At 39.0% G+C, this 12081-nt stretch overlaps 1 protein-coding gene across 1 annotated transcript in view; it reads left to right on the forward strand.

Annotated features, from left to right (window-relative positions):
• The first annotated feature begins 2586 nt into the window (after positions 1-2586).
• The window catches only part of LOC119430250 (VPS10 domain-containing receptor SorCS1-like), a 65605-nt gene continuing 56110 nt past the window's right edge, over positions 2587-12081 (forward strand). The window contains exon 1 of the mRNA XM_037697698.1: positions 2587-3195. Within this exon, the coding sequence (XP_037553626.1) occupies positions 2587-3195 (609 nt within the window). The remainder of the gene's footprint in view (positions 3196-12081) is intronic.

Genomic DNA, 12081 nt, shown 5'->3' on the forward strand with positions numbered 1-12081 from the left:
GATTTCGGCTCCCTGCCTCCTCTGCTCTTTGCTACCATCAAGCGCTCTTGGCCACGCCCACTTTGCTGCTCTGCACGGTGATCAGCTGTTCAGCTGCAGCAGGAAGTTTATCCTGCAGCATGCTGCACAAAGCTGTAGGAGGAAGCTTTCTCTGCAGCCGTGGGTTCCACAAAAGTGCAGCAGGTGCTAAATAATTTAACATAATTAATTTTAAATAAAAATTCCATGCCGATTGTGCGGCTCATCCATCAAACAAGCCAATTGTGTGTCATGTCCAGTCTTATTTTGAAAAACCGTGATAGAGCCAGTCTGCAATAAACGAACTGCGAAGTAGGGAGAGACAGCAAAGTAGCAAAATGCTATATTTTTCTTCCCCTTTCGGCTGCTCCCTTTTTCAGGGGTTGCCACAGTGAACCAACTTGTATGAAGATTTATGAGGCAACCACATACCACCGAACTACCACAGCCCTCTATGTGGCGCAGAGAGCCGCCATAGGGTGCCTGTGGGAACAGTGGGGGTTAAGGACCTTGTTCAAGGGCCCAGAGTGGGGCAAATGAGGGTGGAGACAGGTGTGAGTGCTTCAAATTTCCCACCCAGATTTAGATGCTGTCAGTCCAAGGAATCGTACCTGTGACCTTCCGATCACACACTCACCTTCTTTAGCCCCTGCAAAGCAGCTTATCACCAACTGGAATGACCAAAACCCTCTACTTAAAAGCTGATAGGAATAACAAAATACTTGCTAAAATGTAGCATAACAAAATATATATAGCATAGTGAAATATATTAAAGCAAACTATGTTATTGAAGGAATTGCATATCTTAATAAATTAATATGGAAAAATGTTTTTAAAATAACATTAAATATTTTGGAGCATATAAACATTACAAAAAACAAAAATACTTGGAATGTCTTGAATGAGAAACATTTTGACATTTGGATGGTAAAAGCAAACTCTGCAGTAGTTACGCTACATGCACTGTAAAAAAAAAACGTATAAAGAGAAACAGGATACAATGAATGCTGAATCAGCATTCCTACAAAAAAAAAAAAAAAAATAGTAAAAAGCAGTATTAACTTCACATTCATCCAAAACCAACCTGGTAAAAATCAGCAAAAAATCATTTCTCTGTGTCAGTGTGGACGGATCCCTAACAAAGTCACAATAAGTAAAAACCCATTCAAGAAGTTGTAGATGTCTCACACCTGCACAGTCGATCCTTCTCTTGGTGTGATCTGCATTGTGATAGTCTGCACGCGCTTTAGGTTTACATTACAGTCGAGACTTGAGCTTTTTAGCTAAAGCTCCCCATGATTGAAATTCTCAGTCAGCCATCAATCTGCATTATAGACTGATTTCCTCTTGTCTGGTGGGGGCTAACTGAAACAGATTGAGACAGCTCTTGCTCGCTGCATCACTAATGGCTGGCAATGAAAGACGTCTCTGTGCGGTTGACCCGTACGTGGAACAGGATCACGTCGCAGCTCAGAGCGATGAAGAGAGCACAGCTCAATACAGGGAGTCTCTTCGGCATCAGTCACCAGTCAACAGCATCCTCATCTTATTGACTAAATGTTGCCCAGAAATAGAATCTAATCACAGCGTTTGGACAGGCTCTGGTTCTCCGAAGGGTTTACCATTAGCAGACTGGAACAAAGCCAAAAACGTATAGGGAAATATAACAATATATTCTCAATGCCTGTATCGCACAGCAATAATGGGCTCTCGATTATTACCACGACACTTGCAGAGATCAGAGAAGGCTTGCAGCTGAAATGATTACTTGCTCACCCCTACTTTGAATCCTCCTCATTATTTTCTGTCAAACCAGTCTCCATTAACCTGTAAAGGCCCTGGAAAGCAGAAGCTAAATACTGGGGGATGCACATGTTCTCCATTAGGCTGTGCTGAATGGATGATACAGGAGAGTAGCCTTTAAGTGAAACAATTACTGGGCCATTCTGCAAGCAGGCCACAACAGAGTCATTACCTGCATGGCATAATTGACAGTGAACACAGGCAATCTTGTTAATTGATTACCCAGAACCGCGGTGATGGAAAATGCAAAGCCCCTATTGTATCAGCAACCTCAGTCCCTTTGCCTTTCTGTGCGCAGGCGAGCAGATGGAGACATCCTAATGGTTGGAGACTTTCCCCCAAAGCCCCCATCCCGCATCTGAAGACCTCTCCAGCAGTTTTAATTATGTGCTGGGTGACCTCCAAATATTTCAGAAGTGAAGGAATATCTTGCGCATTGCTAATCAAAAACAGACTTTAGTCTCATGGGAGAGAGAAAATAGACCTCCGTTAAGATTGTGCCTTTATTTATTATTATTTGTTCTAAAAACAGGTTGAGAGGATGCGGCTGTGCGCCCCGCTCCCCTCTCGTGCAGGATTCAGCCTTCAGCTCCTCCTCTGATGCATCGTTTGCATCAGTGGGAACACTTGTCCGCGCGCGCTGCTGCACCTCCTCACAGAGCGTCCACGGACTCGTCTCCGCCAGGTGATGACAGGGAAAACAAAACGCTCCTGACTAAGAATCTTCTCTTCTGAAAACACAAATGAGGTCCGAGTCAATGTAGGATGGAGACGCGCGTCGGGCTTTGCCATTTTCTCGTTTCCTCTGAGTGGATTTGCCTCTTCATTCTAACTTCCAGCCTGAGCGGAACCGACGCGGAGGTAACGTGCATCCCCTCGTGCCAGCTGCCGCTTATTGAGGCATCATCCCGGGAAGCGCCGCTGTTGGATTTGGCCGACTTTAGCGCAGCAGCTGCGGAGGAACTGGTCGGGTTTGGTGCGGAGCTACCCAGCTGGGAGGAAAAGCTCGGCGCTGCGGAACAGAGGGAAGAAAGTTCCTTCAAAGTCCAGCCGCGGCTGGAAAATAAGACCAGAGGTCCGCAGGAGATTAGAAAACTTTCCCATCTGGATCAAAGTGCGCCTGATCCCGCTCCCAGCAACGTGACAGACAGTCGCACCGGGGATGGAAGAAATAACTCATTCTCCTTTCAGAGCGGGAACGCGCCGAGTTGGAGACGAACGCGGAGCGCAGAGACCTGGTCCGGATTTGGAACCGAGGGCGTTGGCGAGGATCCGGACCGGGAGGAGCTTCGTCTCACGAGTTCCACTTTTGCCCTCGCCGGGGATACGGCTCACAACCAGGCCATGGTGCACTGGTCGGGACAAAACAGCAGCGTAAGTAGCCTGCTGGGCGCTCCAGATTTACGCACGGGGCATCGTTTTGACGCAGTGTGGCGAGCGCTAACCACAAACCATCTGTTTGTTTTAAGAAGAATTCAAGCTTTTATTCTGACCTTGACAGAGATTAGGTTTGGTGACGGCATTCAGAGGTTTTTCTCCCTTCACACCACCTCCTCTATACAAAAAACACATTGTTTAATTAACCACTTTAGCTGTAAATGTGGACATTTCAAGGAAAACATATTAGATATTTCATATTTTCTGCACTTGTGCACGAGTTCAAAGTGACTAACGCCCTTCTTTTCATTTTTATAACAGTTTGATTTGTCTTGTAAATGTAAATCTGACGATTTTATTTCCAAGTGTTGATCCTATGGATGCACAAGTTGTGCGTAATTGAGAGAAGTGATCATTTATTCAGTTTGAACTGAAATATTCTTCTCCCTATTGCAAACCCCCCTGAAAAAAACAAGGTGAAGCTGTTGCATCTTAAATTCACAAGTAAAAAGCACGTTTGGGTGCTTTCTGTATATGTGAAATGTGTGGAAAATAGACAAAAACCATAAAAACTGAATGCCAGAAACATTGCGTTATACATAAGTTGCCTCCATAAATTATCCTGTGCATTCTGTATTTTTTTTGTAACATTGTTTCAGTGGTTTTAAACCTCCATCCAGCCTCTGTGGAGGATGTGAATCAACGTGAAGGCACTTAAAGCAACAAGAAATCTTCCAAGTAACATGGTCCCTCTCCATTTACAGCTTCCATGCAAAGAAATGTCAACATCTGTTCCAAGAATTCATGAGGCCATGTCACTTTAGCTAAAACCACAATTGCTCAGTGCGTTGGGCCAAAGATGCAGTGTGAAATATTTACAATTTCTCAACAAAAATGAATTCACATTGAGTTATAATTTGTTTAAGAGAAAAACAGCAAGTTGAGTTCAATTAAAATTGGAATATTTCTGTTTCGAAGTGTGTATAGTTTGAATTTATTTGATTAAATGCACAAACAGCTTTTACTTAAATGTTTAATTTGAGGAAATAAATCTGAACTATTTAGATGCTAAAAGTATTAGAAAAGGTAAAACTTAATAATACTAGAAAATGCATGCAGGATTCAGATTAATTTATATAATTTGGCTGCACAAATTATCATCGTCAGCATATGGTCATTTTTGGTGCATACTGTATGTGCTTTTAACAAAAATAAATATCATGTTTCTTAAAGATCTATTTAAAAAACAAACAGCACAACACTAAAACAAATGTGATACAGACAATGGATTTCCAGAGGATTTACATTTTAAAAAACATTAATGAGTTAAATCCTTCACTCAATATTTTAATATGATTCAGCTGGAAGCCATTATTTTCTGGATCCACTACAATGGTGTTCACACTTTCATGACAACCTCTTCACCACGCGTGATGCAATTTGTCTGTTCCCACTTCAGCATCGTGTCATGGCCTTTCCCACTATAATCCAGGTGGTTGCTAAAAAAAAAAATCGGATTTTCAACTGGTGCGTTTATCATAAAAACTAAAAATTTACTTCAAAATCAGCAAATGGCCATTTTTGAAGCATGCATTTATTTTTTTCTTTCAGTAAAGTCAACTTTGCTATAACACCAAAGTTCATGCTCAATAATCCAGGCAAAAAAACCAACAATGTTCAGTCAGATCATCTGGACAGTTTCTTTCTTTCCTTTTTTTTTTTGCTGATATGTTTCGTCCTTCATCCAAAGCATCCAGAAATGCAGAATGCAAAGGATAATTTATGGAGGCATAATACAATGTTTCTGTTAGCATTCTTGCTATAAGAGCTGTTTCTGACATTTCCACACAAATAAACAACTATATCTTTTAGGAACATTAGTTAATGTAGAGTTTGGCCACATCTGACTGACTTGTTATGATATTTAATTTTTTTGATCGGTTCCAGATTCATTAGTCCTTGAAACCATGTTAATGGCATATTTTTTAATATGGTGTCTGTCTAAAACAGGTCTCTTTTGAAAATGAGTCCTCATGACTCATTGAGACAAACCTGCATAAATAAAGGTTAAAAAAATTAATTAGTTAGTAAAAACATTGGAAATTAAAGGACAAGAAGAAATGCACATCATCTGCTGCCTTTCATGACAGAATGCTAAATCGAGATGCCCCCCAGAGCTACATTTTGACTAATGATTTTGACTCAACAGATTCTGCACAATCAGGTAAACTGATGTGTGTTTGGAATGATCAACATTTTTCTTAATCCCTGTAAAACTGGCTGAGTACAACCATTTTTGGGTTGGTCAAGTTAAGCCCTGATAGCCACCTTGAATTGGATTGACTCTTAAACAGTTCATCAAAATATTACTTAAAGAGTGTCATTCAAATCTAGTTGTTCATGAGATATTTTGCCATTACTACAAAGAAATAAACACACTCCCTCACATTTCTGCTGCCATTTCAGCCTCATATCCCACATGAAGCATCCACATGTTGCTGATTTAATACCAAGTGCTTGCATTTTAGTTTTGAACAGTTCAGCTGGCACAAGCTGCGATAATTTAACTAAAATAACAATAACGGTAATAAAATGAGAAGATAGCCTATTTAACGGTTTTCTTTCTGTTGCTTTCAGTTATATTTGAGTATTAGCGCTCATGTTAAGATGGCCTTGAATTATTTCCTGTGGGAGCCCATGATGCATCATTTCCAGCAGTTCTTCAAAGATCCTCAGACCATCCGAGGGTGCAACATGCTTTAGAGCCTGTTATGTCAGGGATTTCATGTCTAAAGGTCTTCAGTGTGCAGTAGAGGGTTGCATTTTATGTATCCTGCCCAAGGTTTGTCACTTTTTAATGCTGAATTTTGGATGTGAATAGAAAAACATCAAAGTTCAAATGTTTCATCTTCATTGATTTGGTCAAACAGGGCGAAAAAAATAAATGAATTAAAAAACATAAAAAAGAAACATGCTTGAAAAGACATTTTATGTGTTGTTTCAAACACATTTGAAGATTTGCTGCGTAGGTTGCATTTAATCTCACTTGAATAGCGTTTTTGTTAATTCCTTTGAATACTACAGAGAGTGGTTGGCATGGTTTTGTATCAGTTTTATTCAGGTGCTCTAGCTGTCACAGTAAAAAGAGAAGGTGAATAAAAATAAAGTACAAACTGCATGGAGGTGTGAATGTGTTTGTCGTTCTGTTTGCCTGATAAAGCCACCAGACTGTCCTTGGTCTAACCCGTGTGTATACTGGGACAAGAGGGGGGTGGGAATCAGATCCAAATCTGTTGGTTCCCTGCAGAATGACTGGTTTGATCTAAGCAGAACTGGTGCAACAATATTATCCAAACCAATTTTCTCCTAATCAAAGCAAAACCCAGCTTTTGGCTGTGGACACACTGAAGTCACTAAACAGCTCAGCTTGATTATATTTAGTATGTTTGAAAAAAAGAATCAATAGATGTGTTGATTTGCATCTTATGTGCAAACTTTTACATATTTTGTACCATTTTTGCCATTTCGTTTCCCCCAAACCGAATTGTTTTCAATGAACGAGGGTATTTTTGCACCATTTAAAGCTAACATTATTTGTTATAAGGTAGTCAAATGTCCACAATAAATTTAACTGTGGATGAGTAAAAGTCTGCACACAAAAAAGTTTTTTTTTAAAATTATTTGTTGCCTTGAATTTGCCAATCTGCAAGCAGGCTTTGAAAATTATTGTAGAATTATATGAGCTCAGTGTGTTTTCAAGTCCATTGCTTAGTCTGAGAAAGACTTTTGAAGATCAGAGTTGAAAAGGATAAAATCGATCAGTGTTTTTACTTGTGATAACATTTGTGGCATCAAAATCATTGATTTGGGCGGAATGAGATGCAGACAGCTAAAGAGTAAAATACCACCTTTTTCATAATAAATGTGAAGGCTTCAACTTCATCTGTTCAACAGGTTTTAAATGGAGGTATACTGAACAATATAAAACAGATTGGTGTTGTTTTTATTTTAAGAAAAGTTCAGCCACAATGCAGGAACACCCCACAATTTAATGGGTTGTAGAAGAATTATTCAGCAACATCCTACAGGAACCATTTTCTGTATTACTTTAACAGTATCTGACTTCACTGTAAATTAATTATAGGTCAGCCATCTTCACAATAAAGACTGAGAAAATTGAGGTTTGCCTGCATTGTCTTGTGAACAGATCCCCAAATGTCCCGACACAGAATTTCTTAAACTTTCGGGTCCAGATCTTTAACTTGGTACAGAGATGCCCAAAAGTCTCTGAGCTCAAGTTCAAGTCAAGTCTCATGATTGTAACAAACACTCTCAATACAATGCGTTGTGTCCAGACTGCTTAGCAGAACACTGCTTTCATTTATGGTATTCAACCATACATTTCATTATAATCACTATTTAAGTATTAGTATACAGTATCAGCACTGATTGTTTGGTATATTATAAGTTTAAACAGGATTATTGCTATGTAATATGAAAAAAAACAAACAATGAAACAATTCCTTTAAAGTTAATCTCTGTATAATGAAAAAAATTGGTGTCCTGCAACAAAAACATACATGTTATTCATCTACATTCTACATGTTCATCAACTATAAAACAGCCTCGATTGTCAGTATTTTACTTACTGTACTGGTTTGGTAACACCAATGTCTTATATGCATCTTTTGAAGTTTAAACTTTAAGGAATATTTATGAACGTCAAGTGAATTTACTATACCAATTTAAGAACTGATGACAGAAAACACCACAAAAAAATACCGAACAATAACATCCATCCATCCATCCATCCATCCATTATCTTTACCCGTTTATTCCATTTTGGGTCACGGGGGTCGCTGGTGCCCATGTCCAGCAATCACTGTGCGAGGGGCGGGGTACACCCTGGACAGGTCGCAAGTCCATCACAGGGCCACACAGAGACAAACGAGACAAACAACCATTCACTCTCACTCACACCTAGGGACAATTTAGAGTTACCAATCAGCCTAACATGCATGTTTTTGGTCTGTGGGAGGAAACCGGAGTACCCGGAGAAAACCCACGCATGCACGGAGAGAACACGCAAACTCCACCCAGAAGGCCCCTGGACCGGGGCTTGAACCAGGGACCTGTTCGCTGAGAGGCAGCAGCTCTACCAGTTGCGCCACCGTGCTGCCCTCCGAACAATAACAAATAATAAAATAAAAATATTAAAACACTAAATCGCCCATTAAGGTCAGAATGGTTGTTCTCTGGTAACGTGCTTCTAGATGTCTTCCAGCATCCTAAGATTTAGTTTATTTAACAAAATGGTTGCATTTCAAAAAGATCAGGTTGGACAGAGTTGTTGCACTAAGCTGGGCATGATGGGGGTGCATTATAAGTCCTCCGTGACTGAATACCCTCTCCACTGGTGCACTCGTGGCAGGAACTGCAAGCTCCCTCACAGACACAAGAAAGAGCCTTGGAAATACCTTTGCATGCCTTTTCCATAAATCTAGGCAGTCCACACTGCCTTCATCAGAGGAGGCCTGGATGTAGCGCATGAGCTCTGCTCTGACAGATGAGTCATGATTTACACTCGTCCTGTTACATTTTTGCTGGTAGCCAGAAAACAGACGTGGAGTTTTAGTAGGTGGTGGGACATTTTAGTATTTCATTGACTCAATGAAATACTACATTTTAAAATTGAACTGTTGCAGATTTGGTGCTGTATTTGTGATTATTGTCTTGTTACATGTACCAGTTTCCAAATGTGAACAGATGTCAACATTTGGTTTTAGATCATCGACTGTTGTACTTTGGTTAAAACAGCTGCGCTCTTGTTTGTCTAAAGGATATCCCTCCAGAAGTCTTGTGGTTTGTTCAGTTGTAACTTTGCAAACGGAAAGTGTGCTTCCACGGGGTTTGAGAGAAAACATCTCTTCTTGGCAAACCTACCAAACAACACTAGTTCAGTTTTCACTAAATAAATGTGCACATTTTGTGAGCTCTTGAGTTTACTCCTGTTTTTGTGAGGATTTGCATGGTCTGACATTGGGATGTCAGACCATGCAAATCTGCAACATTTACTCTTCGAGAGTTTGTCATTTCTTTTTAAGGATGCCTACAGTAAATTGAAATCCAAATACTTAAAAGTTGTGTAACTTTACTCTGATTAATCATGTACAATGATCACTCATTTAGTTTATTGCTGTTTTTTCTTATAGTACTAACACACATCTGTAATACTTTAGACCAACCAACTGCCAGAGCTTTAGTTTTTTATACAAATGATGTCTTAAAAATGCAGTCCATGAAAGATTAATGCAAACTGTAGTAATCTTGCTCATCTACTCTTAGGAATTACAAGATATTATAATTCATGTGCATATCAAAAAGACATTAAATTAAATTGATCCAATCACATCTTTATCATTTTTCTAAACAACAAACAATAAAAACATCCTGTTCACCTGCAGAGCACAGAAATAATTAACACTAAACCAAACACCTGTATCTATAAATGCATCATGTAAATTATTGCATATAAAATAGCATATATTTATAGTTGGAGCATAAAAACAATTTTGTGTTTTACAGCTGTTGTCTCGAAACAACATATTTCTAAATATAAGCTCATATTTTAGTATGCTACTGGTTTTGTGGCACTTCCATTTTTCCCTGCAGTGCCACCAGATGTGCATGGAAAAAATAAAAGCACAAGTAGAAATACAGCTAATTTCGATTTATTCCAATATTTTGACTGTTAGAAATAATAGTTTGAATAAAATTCTGCTGTTAGAATATTAGTGGAGTATATACAATAATCTTTAAGGGTTAGAATTTACAGAGAGAACAAGAACTAACAAAAACTGTTCGCACAAAGTATCTTGTAGATTTTTGTTTATATTTCAAGAGTTACTCTGAGCTATAGTACCATAAAGTACAAAGACAAATATTCAAAGAAATTGTAAACTTATAGTGCTTCATTTGGGGAAAAAAAATACATCAGGTTACATTAGAACAAGATAAAAGATTGTTTTGTGCATAAAACATAAGGAAAAGCATAAAAGAACGGTCTTTTTAAAATGTAAAAGTACACCTTTAAAACCACAGAGGACTTGTATTAGAGGCTTGTTGAGTGTCAAATTTAAAATACTGTTTGATAAGCCTTAACTATAAGAATGGTCTTTTTCTCCTTGGCTGAACAAGCAAGAATAGTTAAGCAGCAGCATGGGGGCAAGTTATTTTAAGGCCCAAGGCGAGTTATTAATTTAGCTTTTTCCCATAGTTTTTTGTGTCCTGTTGTGCCTACCAGGTGAATTACTACGGTGTTTGAGTAGATTTGTTTTTCTTCAGAAAAGGTCATACTTTCAGGAAGACAGTTATCACCAATTCATTTCACATGCAGGGAACATGGCTGTTTTTTTTTTAAATGCATTTTTACACCAAAACTAACACAGAGATGCAGATTTCTGAAAAATACAAAAACATTGCACCCCCGAATGCTAAAGACTTAACAAATGAACATATGCATATCACGCCTTGCCTTTTATGTTTTAGACTAAATACGTTATGTTGAGAAATTAGGATTTTTAAAATCTGTTTTGGCCAAACTTTATTTAAAAACATTATTCTCAATTTCACGCAATGTTGTGAGAAGTCACAAGTAAAACAAGTTGTAAATGACTCTCGGCTACTACCACATGAAACTTAACTCAGTATCTGTCGAAGTGAGTTATAACCATTTTTGTGGTCTCTATGGTTGATTAGCTGTGGTGGCCATCTTGATTTACTTACTGAAAGTTTAATTAAAAGCTACGTTGCTGTTCATGATGTTTTGCTAATACTAAAGTTTGGCTCGGTATTTGAAACTGATTGAATTATAGCTATTTTGGTGTTTTCCAAGGCCAGTTGGTGGCCATCTGGTGCTGGTAGGTGGTCGATGGGAGTCGATGTGGAGGTGGTCAGGACCTACAAATGTATGAGCATAGAACTAGATGACAGGCTGGACTAATCAGTGAAAACGGACCTCCTCTACAGGAAGGGTCAGAGCAGGCTCTACTTCCTGAGGAGGCTTGGGTCCTTCAGTATCTGCAGGAAACTACTCATGATGTTCGACCAGTCTGTGGTAGCCAGTGTCCTCGTCTGTGCTGTTGTGTGTTGGGGAGGTAGTATTAAGAGAAGAGATGCAGGGCGACTCGACAGGCTGGTGAGGAAAGCATGTTGGGAACAGAGCTGGAGTCCCTTTACATTGGTGGCAGAGAAAAGGGCCCTCAGTTAGCTCCTATCCATCATGGAAAACGCTGACCATCCTATGCACGGCACCATCATAAAGCAGAGGAGCTCCTTCAGCGGTAGACTGCTGTCCCAGCCCTGCTCCACGGACAGACTCAGGAAGTCCTTTGTCCCTCAAGACATCAGACTGTTCAACTCCTCTACGTACAGTATTAAATAGAGCTTTGTAAATTGGCAGCACCCCAGACACTTATGTATGTATATATACACATGTACAAATGCATGCGTATATGTATGCTTAGATGTGAATTTATGTATACAAATACATAGGTTAATCATGAATGTAGCACACCCTACCACCTCGTGCATTTTGTCTTTTTTTTTTCTCCAAATTTGTGTATTCTGCTTCTTTTTTTGATTATTTTGTGTGTTTTTCCCCTCTGAATATTTAGAACATGAAACTGGATGCCTCGAATTTTCCCCTGAGACTAAAAAATAAATAAATAAAGTATGTATGTATGTATGTACTTTGTATGTATGTATGTACTTTGTATGTATGTATGTATGTATGTATGTATGTATGTATGTATGTACGTACAGTACATACTGTACGTATCTATCTATCTATCTATCTATCTATCTATCTATCTATCTATCTAT

Source organism: Nematolebias whitei, chromosome 1, assembly GCF_014905685.2.
Source record: "Nematolebias whitei isolate Nwh7 chromosome 1, NemWhi1, whole genome shotgun sequence".
NCBI classification, from domain to species: domain Eukaryota; kingdom Metazoa; phylum Chordata; class Actinopteri; order Cyprinodontiformes; family Rivulidae; genus Nematolebias; species Nematolebias whitei.